The following is a 15,361-nucleotide window of genomic DNA, read 5'->3' on the forward strand; positions in this document are numbered from 1 at the left end:
TCACTAGAAATTTTCAAATCAGTTGTTATTAAAGGTTGTGAGTGTAATTTTAATTATTCCAAGAATGCATCGGAAAGAGCAAGATGACTGCTTTGGCGTTGAATTATTCTACATTAAGGTCACGGTATTTATTATTTTTTCCGAGACAGATTATGTTTATTAGTAGACTATGTCAGATGTAAATCGTTGAAATTAATTAATTTATTTAAATATAATTTTTAGATGAATAATACGCTCAGTAGGATACAGCCATTCTGGGATACTTTTTGAGCCCACAAGCGCCTCTAGAGGAAAACAGCTTTTGTGTATTTGAATAAACTAATAACATTCCGCCCAATGAGAAAAATATCCCGGAACTGCTTTGACATGCAGCGCAAAATATCACATCAATGTTACAGCGCCATCAAACGTCCAGCGGACTTTCTTTTATGCAGAAATAGTCAACTATTATAATAAGAAGCAATAATATCTCACAAATGCATTCTGGCATTCTGATATAAACACAGTCGAATTCAACATGATATTAAATGCCACAGAACTCTGCAATATGATTTTAATAATAGGAGTGTAGTAGAGACATGTTTAAAACATACAGTATCTTAAAAAAAACACCAGATGGAGCCAAAGTGCAGAGAATGTGAACTACATCCACTGATCTCTATATTCCCTTTTACAGTATCAGTGACATGAGCTAACCAACTAACCAAACAATAAATCAACTATCTAAATGAACAGTATTTGTTCATGTATTTGAGTCAACATTGGTACATTTGCTCTTGGTTGATATCACACTGAAATTAGGCCAAATGGTCATGTATGTTGTCAACAACTTGGATTTCCCCTTAACACTGGTATTCCAGACGTTTCTATAGAACATAAATCTTCAGTCATGCAGTCATGCTATGGACACTGGATCTGTTTTTCAATGAGCAAGATGGGAATTTGTTGACGAGACAGTAGGCGAGAAAAAAAAAACATGCAGTTGATAGTGAGATGGAAATTTCCAACACCACAAAAAACGCACCCCATCTCTCACGCCACTCATTTGACCAAGCCACGCCCATCAAAACAAACCCACACTGGGGCGCTTTTCTGATTGGCTGGGATGAAGGTGTGTCATCGGGTGTGACGTAGGTTCGTTGGCCGCTCTATGAATAGAAAAACGTGGTTCGCGCCGCAACGAGCGGAATCAGCGGATGTGTAGCGAAGCTGTATTTTAAACAACTGGATGCTGGACGACTGTTGGATATTTGGGGGTGAGATTTCACTCTAAACTTAGCTTCAACTTTCGTTATTCATTAACTCATGAATATGAATTAAGTGGAAGACTTAAAGAAAAACGTCGTGGCAGTTATTAGAGACTCAACAGCCAATTCCGAGAGAGAGGATTAAAAAGCCACACGGGTCCACAGACTATTTGCTTGAGACAAACCTTCCGTTGCGTTTTGTTTTGTTTATTTAATTTCATAACTCTCCGGTTGAGTCAGTATGGCATCTAGAGGACCACTGACCAGATTATTGAGATCCACGTTGAGTTCCTGCCAGCAGAACCGATCGCATTCTGTTGCCATTTTGGGAGCTCCGTTTTCCAAAGGACAGGTAATATATAATTAATATATTTATTTAAGGACAACTCTCATAAACTCACTGATGTATAACATTAATGTGACTACATTCTCCAGAAAAGGAGAGGGGTGGAACATGGGCCCAAAGCCATCCGGGATGCGGGTTTGTTGGAGAGACTTTCAAATCTTGGTAAGTACCTTAACGTGACATCATTAGTAGCCTATTTGTTTAATCTATCTAGCTGTCTCCCTATTTAGATGAAAACTGGAATATATAAAATTCTCATGTATGTAGGTTACCCTTTGAATCTCCAGGCTAGGGACTGACATCTTAGTTACCATAATCTTTATTGCATCATCATTTTTTCTGTTCAATAAAAGTGAATGTATTATGATGGTCATTCTGCCTCATCAAATAATTAAAGACATTCAGCTTTGTTTGAAGTAACACAGGTTGACGTTTGTTGGTGAACTATCTCTTTAAATAAATTCGTCGCGAGCTCTGCCGAGAATCAGAAAGGCACTGGATTAGCGGTTACATCATCCAACCGGTTGATTAGTTACCATAAAAAACCTGAATGAATTTACAACGACGCGTCTGTTTGTAGCAATACTAGTTCAATTGTATGTGTTTAAAACTTGAAAACTTAAAATGAAAACGTTTTGGTCAATAAAGGAGTTTTGGATGTTATCTGGTCGCAGAGAAGGAGAGAGCGAGGGGTTAAGTTAGATTTACTGTAATTACGTGCGTCACTGCCGTTCAACACCGATGCCATGAGACAACCAGCTTCCGTATCACATAACAATAGGGTATTATGTCATAAACAAAAGCCTATGGATGGCTCAGTAGGGAGCTTTCATTTACATGCATTCATTCAGCAGAAGCAACTTTTTCAAACAGAACACGTTTTTGCATTCACAAAACAAAAAGAGGAACGTTACGTGCTTGTAAAGGGATGCAGGCCAGACCGCAGCAAGAGTTTTAAATATAGTTTAATGGCCTAATCAGTCTTTTTGCTATTAGGTTTGTTGTAAGGATAACGTTTCAGATGAGCTGACGCATGCTGCATGCAAAAACGATGCGGACCTGAATGTTTTTTTTTTTTTTTACGGAATGTGATGCAGGCTGATATAGTTTCAGTTCTTTCCCGGGAAAGTCAGAAATGAACCTGATGAGGTCATCTATCGTGAATTAACCAATGCCAGTAAAATATTAAAGCGGTTCCCGTCAGGACTCTGCACAAGAAGCTCTGGGACTGCTGGCTTCAGATTACAGGGGGATATTCGTGGTTTTTAATTTAAAGTTTCCATAATTAATTATTCCTTATAAGCTAAATAAACAATGAATGTCGCATTAAGTATTTCTCCATGTCTGGAAATAATGAGGTGGAAAGGGAAAAAAAGTGTCACTGTCTACCCTCCCATAAAATTCCCCTTTTTTTTTTTTATACCCAAGCAAAAACCAATAATTTTAAAGTAAATGTTAAAGCCGAGCAGAAAGTTTCTGCCCTTCTGCTTGCTACCAAAGTATTACTTTTGACGTGAATATCAGGTCCTACTCTGTACAGTCAATTGCTTCTGAGTCATCCTGAAATTCCAAAGTTGCTCATCGGAATGTACAAGTCACTTTTCGAGTCTCGCCTACTGTCAGTCAGCTGTTAATTACATAAACATTGTGCCAAGCTCAGGGCTGCTCTACGTGCATGTTCTCCATGTAATGTGATAGTTCCTGCTATCTTAAGCCAAGCTATCTTAAACCGTTTTTTCCATCGGGGGTTATGAACAAGCGGCATACTTATGAGACCGATTCAACGACCCTGTTTCACCTTAGCTGTGGAGGTTTTCCTCTTGTTAATGCTGTAAAATTTGTATATAATGCGCTGTACATATTTTTGTATGTACTGGCACACCAGCTCTAATAACAGATGGATTTTTCAACATCATATAAACAACCAATACCTTAATATCCTTAAAGTTATATACTCTTTAACGATAGGACCTCCGTTCCTATTTTTTGTTTTTTGTTATTATTTACCAAAAATATATGTATTATTAGAATTTTTAAGCATAATTTTATTTAATCATAAATATTTATTAAATAAATATATTTATAATCTATAGATGCAAAAAGGGCTTTGTTGCATCACTTTTAGTCTCATGGCATCACGTGTTTGGAGCTGTGGAAATAACCAAACACCCTATATGGCAAGCATTCTTGACTAAACTATATCAGCGCTTATCCAATGCAACAAATATAGATGCTCGCTCCAGTTAGTATCTGTTGGATGTGTTTGTCATATCCATATGGCAAGATGTTTTACTAATTACATATGAGAAGTAAGCTAACTGTTTGAAATACTACATGCTCCCTGCTTACAGAAACACAAAATATGATGGAGCAAGAACTGCAAATGAACCTGAAGTTTTCAAATGCAGTTACGAACTTAACGATCAACTCCCTAATTCCCTTGTAGATTTCTTATGCTGCGTTCACGTGCTATGGAAAATAGGATAGTTTCCACTTGTGTACTGGTATTTACCAGTGTGTTGCGTTCAAGTGCTTTTGTTGTCGTAATGTGGTACAAAGATAGAGATCCAGACCTGTTATTTAGCTAAAACTATTTTAGATTGCTTAAGTCATCTGCACCAGCAAAAAAAAAAAGATTTATCAAAACTCAAAAGGTAAATAATATGCTGTATATTTTCTAGATCATGAATAGTATATATTTTATTTACCATTCACGACTCTCGCGGTGCTCTCCGCCATTTTGAAATGGTCAAAGGTTATCTCATCTCGGCAACTCGTCCATCAAAATATTTTATGAGTTGCCCAGTGGTAAATACCACATGAGGGGGTGTTCATGTGCATTTTCCACGTCGGCTTTTGGTATTTACCATAATTACCATAGCACCTGAACGCAGCATTATTTTCAAGCAGAAAACACATCTTGTATTTTAGGTATACTTATTTAAACCTTAACTGGTAAATCTATTCCTGTTAAGAGGCCACTGGATGGTACACCTGTCCATCATTGGTCACTTTAAAATCTGACGAGTAATTCAACACTCTCATTGAGGCTGATCTGCTTATGTCATGCTGGGCCCCATCAGCTGTTTAGACCTTCACTACTGTCCTCCAATAGGAGTTTAAACCTAAATTTCTATATTTCCATACACTTCAAGCTTTGGGCAGATTCTTGCTGGGGTTGAGGAACATAACTGTCACCTGCCAGCTTCGACCTGCCAATCAAATAATGTTTGAGTGTTTCGTCAGAGTTGGCAGACACTGTGGAAGTTTTAATGCCTGTGTTAATAGTAATTGTCAAGTGACGCATCAGTTTATTTCTATGTCTTGTATTCTCTTGTTGAAGACTACCCTGTGCATGATTTTGGAGACCTGACCTTCAAGCATCTGGAAAAAGATGAACACTTTATGCGCGTGCCATTCCCACGCACAGTTGGCTGTGCCAATCAGCTGCTATCGGGAGCTGTAAGCGGTGCAGTTGGGGCGGGACATACCTGCATCATGCTGGGGGGAGACCACAGGTACACACCATTTTACTGTGTATTTTTCTCATTTATCGCTTTAAAAAAAATCTGTTTCATGTAGGATGGTCTTTGTGTTGGTATGTGTAGTTATGAGTCATTGCCAATGGAAAATTGCCTATTCCACAATTCTTTACAGTTTTTCCTTTTTGGCACTAGCACGAAGTAACGTTGTAACACTTTGGCTAAGCTGAAGCCCGTTTTCTCACTTCGCTTCTAAAAGGTCAAGGTTTTTCCTTATGTCGCGGGAAGCTGTTTGTATTTCCAGCTAGCTGAATCCCAAATTTTCCGATCAAAACTAGTCTGATAAATAAATAAATTCGATGTAATCTCAGACTGTGTTGAACTTGTTCTATAAAGGCCAAAATCATCAAAGAAAAGGCTGTGTTTGTGTTCACATTTGTAATGCTTTAATTCCCACAGCCTAGCGATTGGTTCAGTGGAAGGCCATGCCCAGCAGTGCCCTGACCTGTGTCTGATTTGGGTGGATGCTCATGCGGATATCAACACTCCTCTGACTTCACCTTCTGGAAACATCCACGGCCAGTCTGTAGCATTCTTACTTAAGGACCTGCAAAACAAGGTGATTAGCACAAAAGATATTTTGATGTTATGCTATCTCTGACATGACTTGAATTTCTGTATTTCAAAGAAGGTAACACTTGCAGCTGACTTTTCCAATTAAAATTAATTTGTCTCCAGAAAATATCTGATAATCTTTACTTAAGCTTAAAGCCGTTATATTCTGCTTTGTAAATTGCAGATGCCAGAGGTTCCTGGATTTTCCTGGGTAAAACCCTTCCTGTCTGCCAGAGATCTGGTCTACATCGGCCTCAGAGATGTGGATCCAGGCGAGCAGTAAGCACACTATGTTCTTTCCCAAAATGACATCCTGGATTTTACACCTGTAGCCTCTTCGAAAGCCTATGCTACTAAAAAAAAAAATATTGAAAAAAAAAAACTATAGACTTCAATCGTTTAAATGAGAGGGAGACAAAGCAAACATACACAATTCAAAAATGCATTGAATCGTGCATCAAATATGCATCAAATATGTTACTAATTTGATTTTAATCATCTCAGTATAATCCTGAAGACCCTGGGAATTCAGTACTTCTCTATGCGGGACATTGACAGAATGGGCATTCAGAGAGTAATGGAGGTCACGCTGGATCACCTCTTGGCAAGGTATAGTGATATTGTGAAAAACATACACGCTTATTTAACTAGGAGTGGTACTTCTGTAAACAACCTGTGTACTATAAAACTCTTTAAATGGGGGTGGAATAGTTTTCTGGGTGAACCAATGTCATTCAAGATCATAAGCTGCTTTATTTAACCTGAATTGGGCCGGATTCACATATAGCGCCTAAAAACGCGTAGAAAACGCTGGGCGCTCCGCATTCTCCATTTTGCAAAGCGCAAGGCGGTTGCGCTTCAGTTGGTTCTTGTCACATGACCTATTGTGTGGGTATGGTGCGCTTGTGGTATTCTGAAAAGTTGAGATGTTTTTATCTCGACGCGGTGCGGACGCGCATGGAAAAAACGAGCGCGTCGCACCGCGACCGCACCGCTTCCATTATGAGCGCGCATACCACGCGCCTACATTTGAAATAACGAACTTGAGCGCGCAAAAGACGCGATATGTGAACCGGCCCTTGTATGTCACCTTTGATACTATGTGGCACTGTATCTCTGTTGAATCTGAGACTGAGTCTACGCTATCTCTCACAATCAGAAAATGTAACCTATGTCATTTGTCACTTTTACTTGTTTTAATATCAGGAAACAAAGGCCGATCCACCTGAGTTTTGACATTGATGCTTTTGACCCATCCCTGGCTCCCGCCACTGGAACTCCTGTTAACGGAGGACTGACCTATAGGGAGGGCATCTATGTAACAGAGGAAATCCACAACACAGGTACAGATCTACAATTTACAATTGAAATCAAATATGTCCTAAAACTGCTGCTAATACTACCTTTTCCGGACTACGCAGGTTTACTCTCTGTGATGGACGTGGTTGAAGTGAACCCAACACTAGGAGCCACGCCTGAGGCTGTGGAGGCCACATCCAGCCTAGCCGTTGACGTCATTGCATCTGCTCTCGGTCAGACGCGCGAAGGTGCACATGTCGCCTTCCCGAAGATTCCAGAACCAAAAGAAGACACTGAATTGCGGATATAAAGCACCAGCTAATCAAGGACTTTGACAAACGAACCACTTCGCATTCCAAAGTCTAAAAGAAAAACATTGAAGTATTTGCCAAGACTGAGCACCAGACTTAAGACTTAGTTTGAAGCTTACTGTAGTCTCTTGGTCAGAAAAAATGGTTCAGTCACTGGTAAAGTGGTGACGCATGGGTGAGATTTATTATGTACCTGCCACTAATTTCAGCTTGGCTAAAAATGAAAACAAAAAAGGCTGAGATCTGGATTCTCTATATTTTAGGACTAATTTGTCTGAAAATTAAATGTTTTTAATGTGTGTCAGCTGTCATGGTATTTGTAGGTAACCCCTTATCACACTCTGGGATTTACTGCAGGAAAAAGGGACATTTTAGACCTTTTTAAGGCTGAGTTGACTTTACTGTGGTGGACTGATTGAATTTACTTTTAATTTGAAACCTGTTTGCACTTTTGGACCAGAACTGGTTTTGTTGTATTTCTATGTTTGTTTGTTTCTTTTGTATAGTAGAGGATTGGTTTTAATGGCAAATCTAACCCTACGGGTTTGGTTGGGTTGAGACTGAGTTGATTTTTTTTTTTAAATAGTGGATTTGAAATAAGTTATTTTAGTAATTTTCATACATATTTAATTAAACCTTTGAAAAGTCATTTATGAATGCATTTCGTACAACTTTTCAGATATGTGTTTGCCACTAGTACCAGTATCTTCAGGAGTGAAGGGTTAATTTGTTGCATTTCTCTGTTTCATCAAAAAAAAAAATGTTGCAATAAACTTGTGTACTGGAGACAGACTGTGACTTTTCCTTGACTGAGTGGTTTGAAACTCCTGATGACCATTAATAACTACATTAATTGAGATAATCTTCTTGTAGGGCTGGGCGGTATGATGGTATATCGTTGTCATCCGTTATGTATACCTGAACATTGTAAATAAGTGGGCGTAAACACATGTTACGTGAGTAAAACTGACATTTGTCAAAGAACCATGGAGAAAGACGAACGAGCAGGTCAGAAGAATCAACAGTGACACAGTAATTTTATTTTTATAAAGGATGTTAATAACGTGCTTTTTGTCGGAACAAAGGCGGCAGCAGTCAAGAGCAGTTCAGCACCCAGACAGTTAGAAGAGCTCACATGCTCGCAATGGGAAAATCAGTATAAACCGTTAATATGTCGATATCCATACGAATAGAAACTCTTAAATAATGTATTTCGTCATCTATCCGTCTTTTATCTGTACAATACTTTTTACACACAATTGGCATTTAGCATTATGCCTGGTTCAGATTACACAATTTTAGCCTGATTTTGGCACGATCCGTTTGACGTGGGGATTCGTAAACGACAACGGGCGTCGGGACACAAGATTCGATCTTGTCATCTCGTACAGTGTGTCATAGTGGGCGACAACCTACGTCGCGTCTGCGATGCTTCACGACAAAAAGACTAACGTTAGCATGTTTAATTTTTTTAACGGTCCTCCACGACGGTTCCGTCACATGTATGAGGTTGACCAATAGGAGCAAAGAAGCTTTTCTGTACATAACTTTCAAAAATGGCGAAACGAAAGAGAGACTATGGTGCTATAATGTTAAAACTAAAAGTAAAAATACACAAGAAAACAATATTTTACCTCAAGTTCTCGTTGGAGGATTGACAACCCATACTGTCCTTTTCGAGCAATCCAGGAACGTGTACATTGTCGGGTTTTCTTTCTTTTTTTACTTTTTTCTGAACACAGCCAATACAACACTCACCGCTTCATCCCTTGTTTGTTTACGTTCGTTTGCGGAAGTCACTCGCTACTAGTTTCGCCTTCTCGATGACATCATGCGTGCCGTTAAATACGACATGCGCTGACTGGTCAGGATGGAAGCAACGTGTAGTCTGACATGCGTTTTGTCCACGACAATCTGACACAGTGACTATCGTAACAGACAAAAAAAATTGTGTAATCTGAACCAAGCATTAGGGTTGCAATGCTAACTGCCCTGATTTAGCCGGGGCGTCCCGTATTTTGGGCCTACTTTATTTGTTCCGTTCGGCCCGAGACCTAACTTGTCCTAATTAAATAGATTGCTACGCTGATCTAACTGACTGATCCAATAACAACACGGCACTTGACAATGATCACGATACCGATCTTCTTTCAATCACACCCCACACTCAAGCGCATCAGACCATACGAACAACAAACTCTAAATTGAGAATTAATTATTCTCTTGGGACAAATCATTGTTTGATTTGCGAACAGAATCTTCTGGTCGCTACCGGTTCGATCCGGACTAGCGCTAACGGCAAAACCCTTTCACTTTCCAGCCGAGTTTTGATTTCGGCAAATCAGTTTTAGTGAATTCAAACTACGTGATTATTGTTCATGAGTCCAACATCCAGCTACGCAAGAAAACATGAAATCTTCCTGGGGGAATAATGCTGACGTGATTTGCCAAGAAATATTGCTGATTATTATGGGTTTTTTTTTTTTTTTTGTTTTTTTTTTTTTTTTTATAGGTTCAAAGTAAATTTATCCGAAATAAAGCTTTTGTAACATTATAAATGTCTGTCAATTTAGATTATTTTAATGCGTCTTGCTGAATAAAAGTAGGTTATTACTTATTTCTTTAATTTCTTTAAAATGTAGTGTATAATGTTACAAAGCTTTTTATTTAAGATCAATGCTATTATTTTGAACTATTAAAAATTGTTTTAGAATTAAATTGTACATAAATAGGTTAAGCAAAACAAATTTGTTTATGTCTGAGTACCTTTTAAACAGAGGCTACAGTACAGTGAAAATTACAGGTAGATGGACCACCAGCTAGGCATTGCTGCCGGTCGCACCTCCTCCGTTGCCCAGCTGCAGGGTCATCAGCCAAGAACCACCATTCACCAACGTTTCACTCCTTTAATCCTAGAGCATCTCCTGGTGGCAGAGCAGTGACAGGGACGTCTCCCTGTCACCCCCTGCAGCTGATAGATATTACACTCTGCGGCAGTCTGCGGGGTTAGTTGTTTTCTCTCCAGCTCTTGTCTTTCCTCCTCAGCCAAAGCCAAAAGCTCCCCTTCTCTGCATCCTCTGCTAGCTCTTTGGTTGCTTTCTTTAGGTTCCCTCCGGTCACTCCTATGTCCCTCAGAAGCCTCCCGGCACTCAGCAGTCAGCTCTGAGTACTTGGCCTTCTAACGTTCATAGGCAGCCTCCGTCCTCTCCTCCGCTGGTTTTGTGAGCTCAATGAGGAGCAAGGATTTTACCTTGGTAGACCACATCACTATGTTGGGGCAGAGAGATGTAGCAGTAATCTCGACCAGGAAACAGAGCAGCCTGTTGAGATCAACTCTCATACACCACTCCTGGTCAGGGGAAAACGGCCTAGCTGTTTCTCTTGGCCTGAGGTTTCTTCTTCCCTCATCTTCCGTGACAAATGTGATGTGGTTGTGGTTCTCTGCTGGTGGTACCCCTTTGCTGCCCTGTGAAAGCCTCTCTATCACCTCGGCTAGCTTTCTCAGGACCTGGTCGTGATGCCATCTATAGCTTCCTTAGGAAAGCACAATCTTACAGCCTGACAAGATGTGCTGGAGGCTTGCGTTAGTGGTATTGCAGAGTGTACAGCCTTCCTCCCTCCCAAACCACTGGTGAAGGTTCCGAGGACAGGGAAGGTTGCACGGATGAGGAAGCTGAGCCTTGCCTGCAGAATTTTCCACAGGTCTGCCCACCGGGCCTGCGACACCACCTTGATCTTGTAGCGCTCTTTCTCCATTCTTGTCACCTCCGCCACCACCATCTCCTTCCTTTCTTTGTGGTTGTCCTTGGACCAGAACCGTGTCGCTTCTCCCAACCCTAGCCCTGCTCTTCCCATCTGGACTCTGCCGACAATCTCTTGATGTTGCAGACGACTGACGGCTTGGTCAACCTCAGTTTGGGCGTTCCACTTTAGGCCTGTCCAAACCTTAGGGTTTGCATTCCTAACACCCTGGTCAGTGGACTCTCTCAACTCGACAAGCATCTACTTTCAACTACTTTCGGATGAATGTGTTGGCTTTTCCATCCATCTTGCTTGCGGTGGATGAGGGGATCTCACTCATTTTCAGTAGCCACATCACCCTCCTGTAGAGTGTAAATTGGTAGCACCAGACCATGTACTTTCCTGGGAGTTGGCTTTGATCGATCTTTGCCAGTCCTTCTCAGACCTGTTTCATCACGGTTCTCCCCATCTGTTTATCCGTAAGCTCTACCGTGTACTGCCTCCCCAGACTTTTAATGGTTTGCTCAGAGAGGAGTGGGATTTTCTCTCTCCCTACGACGAAACAGGTGCTGTCATTTTTGACTCCTCTTCTAAGAGACAGGCTCCGTGATTTTGATGGCTTGATCCTCATTCACGCCCACGACATCAACTCGTCCATCAGATTCTGCAATGCTGCTGATTGATGTGCATGCTGCTGTCTGAAGGAGGCTGGTGACGTCGTCCATGGGGGTAGTCTCTACCCAGATGGTAGTTTGATCCCCCCAACCATTTGTCTTGCTCCGATGAGGATTACCTCAAAGGCTGACATGAACAAGATGGAAGAGATGGCACAACCCATGGCGATTCCTACTTCCTTCCATGGTGAGAACTACTAAAATCGGAGGGCAAAGCACATCTGCAGGTCATTGAAGTAGGATGCAGCCATGTTCTTTATACAAATATTCTGAGTGTCCCTTATTTTCCTGTAAAGAATCACAATTGTCCCGCATTTTTCTTTTCTGAAGTTGGCGACCTCTGACATAGTTAGGGTTGGGTATCGAGAATCGAGTATCAATTGGAACCGAGACTAACTTTTCGTTTTTCCCGGAATCGTTCAAAAGTTAAAATTTCGATTCCTAGTTTCGATATTCACAGTCCGCCGAGCGGAAGAAGAAACCGCTGAACAACACCAACGAAGAAGCGTCTACCGGAAGTGTTGGCATAACCACGCGAGTCGAACATGAGTACCTTACGTCGGCGATCCAAAGTGTGGCTTCACTTTTCTAAAAATAACGAAATCTCGGCAAAATGCAAAATTGGTGACAAAAGGAGTATTTTTACAGAAGGAGTATTTCCTTCAGAAAGGCCGTTGGTTAGCAAGGTTAGCTAAACTTTTTTGACCCTGCCTCTTAAAAGAATCGGAATCAAGAATCGTTTGAAACCGGAATCGAAACAAGGAATCGGAATCAGAATCGTTCAAATTCAAACGATACCCAACCCTAGACATAGTGTCTATATATTTTCTCAGAACTTCAACACTAATATTACCATGCCTTCTGCAACTGAAGCCAAAGGCTTTCCTTTGAATGTACAATAGATCGGTCCAGTTTATTTTCCAACTCGCCCCAAATTTGTTCGATGGGGTTGAGGTCCAGACTTTGATGGGGTCAATCCATTATTTCCAATGTTCCAGCAGTTTCCATCCCTTGCAAGTAGTTCTGGAAATAGTTAGAAGAATGTTTAGGGTCATTGTCCTCTCGGAAAACAACTTAAACCTCTTAAATATTTTATGGCCACCATTTCATATCTATATATTTTAGTAAAGATATTAATTACTGGTATTAAAGAGTGATATGAATGCTCCTCACCTGGTTCATTGATTGAAAGAGCTTTTGTGGATCATGTCAGTCTAAAGTTGTCCAGAGAATTTCCCTGTTTAGGAGGAGTTTGTTGTGAAAAGTGATAAGTATCACATGTAACAGAAATACATATCTCCTATACAGGCTCCTCAGATTGGAGAAGAGCCTAAAGACGAAGAGGAGGAAGACGTGATAAAATCTTCCTTAGATTCGATAAGTCTCTCAACTCATCAAAATAATGACGTGGTTACAAGGTGTGTATAATTTAAATGAACATTACTAGTCAACACTAACAGTAGCTGCTATTCAGTTTGCATACTTCCTTCTGAACTCTTCCCTCTCTTGACTAAAGCTCCAGGTGAAGAGTTGCCAGTTATCACAAAAAGAGCAAAACCCCTTAAAAACGCATTACACATGGCAAAACATTTAATTAACCAATATAAATAGTTTTAGTAATATACTACAAAATTAAAAGGAAGTTACTGTAATTAATTATGAATAGAATAGTTTGATATAAAATATTTAGATATTATAAACTGATTGATGAATTAAACAATAAGATAATTCAGCAACACTTTATTTAAAGTTATATACGTTATAAAGTTATATACGGTAAAATACACTGTTACCGTGAAATAGAATTAGTCATTTATACCATGAAACAGAACTGTTGATCATACCGCCCACCCCTATTCTTAAGCATAACATGATATTGAATACTCTGCCTGTAATCCAGAATGCATCCAAAATAACAATAGGCCCAATATGCTCAGAACCCCCTGAACCTCAGCAAGAGAATAAAGAAACTGCAGCCTTTCTTAAAATAAGACAAAGGGTTAATTAAGGAAACACCTTAAATTTATAATAAACAGTTTTGCTTTGTTTTTCTTAGATGGATGCTGAATAATACCAAATAGTAGAACTAAATTTGGAAAATATGATCAGCAGGCTGTGCAATCAAACATAGTTCATCTAAATTTTTATTTACATTAAAACACAAAAGTATCTGGAACATAATCACACTCGCGACTTTTAATTTTAGCGTTTTTTTTTTTTTTTATTAATCAATTTTGTCACTCTATGACAAAACATGAGAGTTTCGATAAGGGATTAATCTTAATTTAATATTCATTTAACTGGAAGGCTATTCAAGTTAAGTTAGGTGTACTAATTTGATCAATATAACTAGAGTAATTTTTTTGGGTTTGTGATTGGTTTGAAGCTATAATCAGTTGATTCACAGGCACTGCCTCATTTATACAACACATAATAACATCTGCTTATGATTGAGGAATGTGATGGGGATTATAGATGCCGATCATAAACAACGTAAAAGTGTGAATGACCTGCTCACACCTCAAATCTCCACTGATACCTCTGCTGTTTTCCAACAGTCAGCTGGAAAAAAGTCAGTATGTCAAGGTGACCTGATAGCCATGGACACTGGTCTTTCTACTTTAACAGGTGTTCGTGTCACCTTATTTTCAGTCATGTTTACAGTAATGTCTACCCCCATATCTGAAAGGCTAAACACACCCCTTTCTCCACCAACCACAGCTTATGAAGGAAGTTACGTGCATGTTTATAGCTGTCATTCTCATTCCCTTGGCCTGGAGTACACTCAGCTTTGTTTTGAATGATTGGAGGAAAAACACAAGCTGTTACCTTTAATGCCACGTTAACATTTGTACACAATGTAATTCAGATCAGTTAAAAGTTCAGTAGTAGTTAGAGGTATAGTTCTCTCAAAAATAAAAATTCTGTCATAAGTTTTTTCAAACCTGTACGACTTTCTTTCTTCACTAAAATACAAAAGATATTTTGAAGAATATTCCAACCTTTTTTTGTCCATACAATGAAACTCAATTGGACCCAAGTCATATTTTTTAGGGACACAAAAATAAGGTTCGGAATAACACGAGGGTGATTAAATGATGACAGAATTTTTTTTTAATGTACTATCCCTGTAAAGTCATTGATAAATATAAGAATGTAGATTGCATATATATATATATATATATATATATATATATATATATATATATATATATATATACTGTATATATATATACTGTATATATATATATATATATATACACACACACACACTTTTTCCACTCTTCACTGGTTGCTTCATTTACACCATCCATCTGTCCATTCATCTTCTAGATCAGGGGTTCTCAACTCCAGTCCTCGCGACCCACTGCTCTGCATATTGTGTATGTCTCCCTTATTTAACACACCTGATTCAGATCCTCAGCTCGTTAGGATAGCCGTAGAGTCTATCTTAACGAGCTGAGGATCTGAATCAGGTGTGTTAAGTAAGGGAGACATACACAATATGCAGAGCAGTGGGTCGTGAGGACTGGAGTTGAGAACCCCTGTTCTAGATCACCTTGGCACCTTGATTAAGACAGCTAAGGAGGGAGTAAGGCCCTCTCTCCTCTTTATACATGTCCTGATCCTCCAGCAGTCTCAATGC

General features: G+C 39.6%; 1 protein-coding gene and 1 long non-coding RNA gene across 3 annotated transcripts; one reads left to right on the forward strand and one right to left on the reverse strand.

Moving 5' to 3' along the window:
* Window positions 1–1,164: 1,164 nt before the first annotated feature.
* On the forward strand, window positions 1,165–8,086 carry arg2 (arginase 2). Its single transcript, XM_039672161.2, has 8 exons — window positions 1,165–1,599; window positions 1,683–1,755; window positions 4,937–5,111; window positions 5,535–5,694; window positions 5,875–5,969; window positions 6,195–6,299; window positions 6,897–7,033; window positions 7,112–8,086. The coding sequence occupies exons 1-8, from the start codon at window positions 1,489–1,491 to the stop codon at window positions 7,297–7,299; spliced, it is 1,044 nt and encodes a 347-aa protein (XP_039528095.2). The 5' UTR covers window positions 1,165–1,488; the 3' UTR covers window positions 7,300–8,086.
* LOC148977162 (uncharacterized) lies at window positions 7,679–15,086 on the reverse strand. 2 transcript variants are annotated; one of them, XR_016145543.1, is made up of 3 exons: window positions 12,889–15,086; window positions 12,569–12,738; window positions 7,679–12,003 (listed from the first exon to the last, which is right to left on the reverse strand). It is a non-coding gene; the product is annotated as an uncharacterized LOC148977162 (long non-coding RNA). The 2 variants fall into 2 exon arrangements; XR_016145542.1 differs by having other exon boundaries at window positions 7,679–12,738.
* Between the last annotated feature and the right edge of the window lie 275 nt (window positions 15,087–15,361).

Source organism: Pimephales promelas, chromosome 11 (assembly GCF_988280905.1).
Source record: "Pimephales promelas chromosome 11, fPimPro1.hap1.1, whole genome shotgun sequence".
Classification (NCBI taxonomy): Eukaryota; Metazoa; Chordata; class Actinopteri; order Cypriniformes; family Leuciscidae; genus Pimephales; species Pimephales promelas.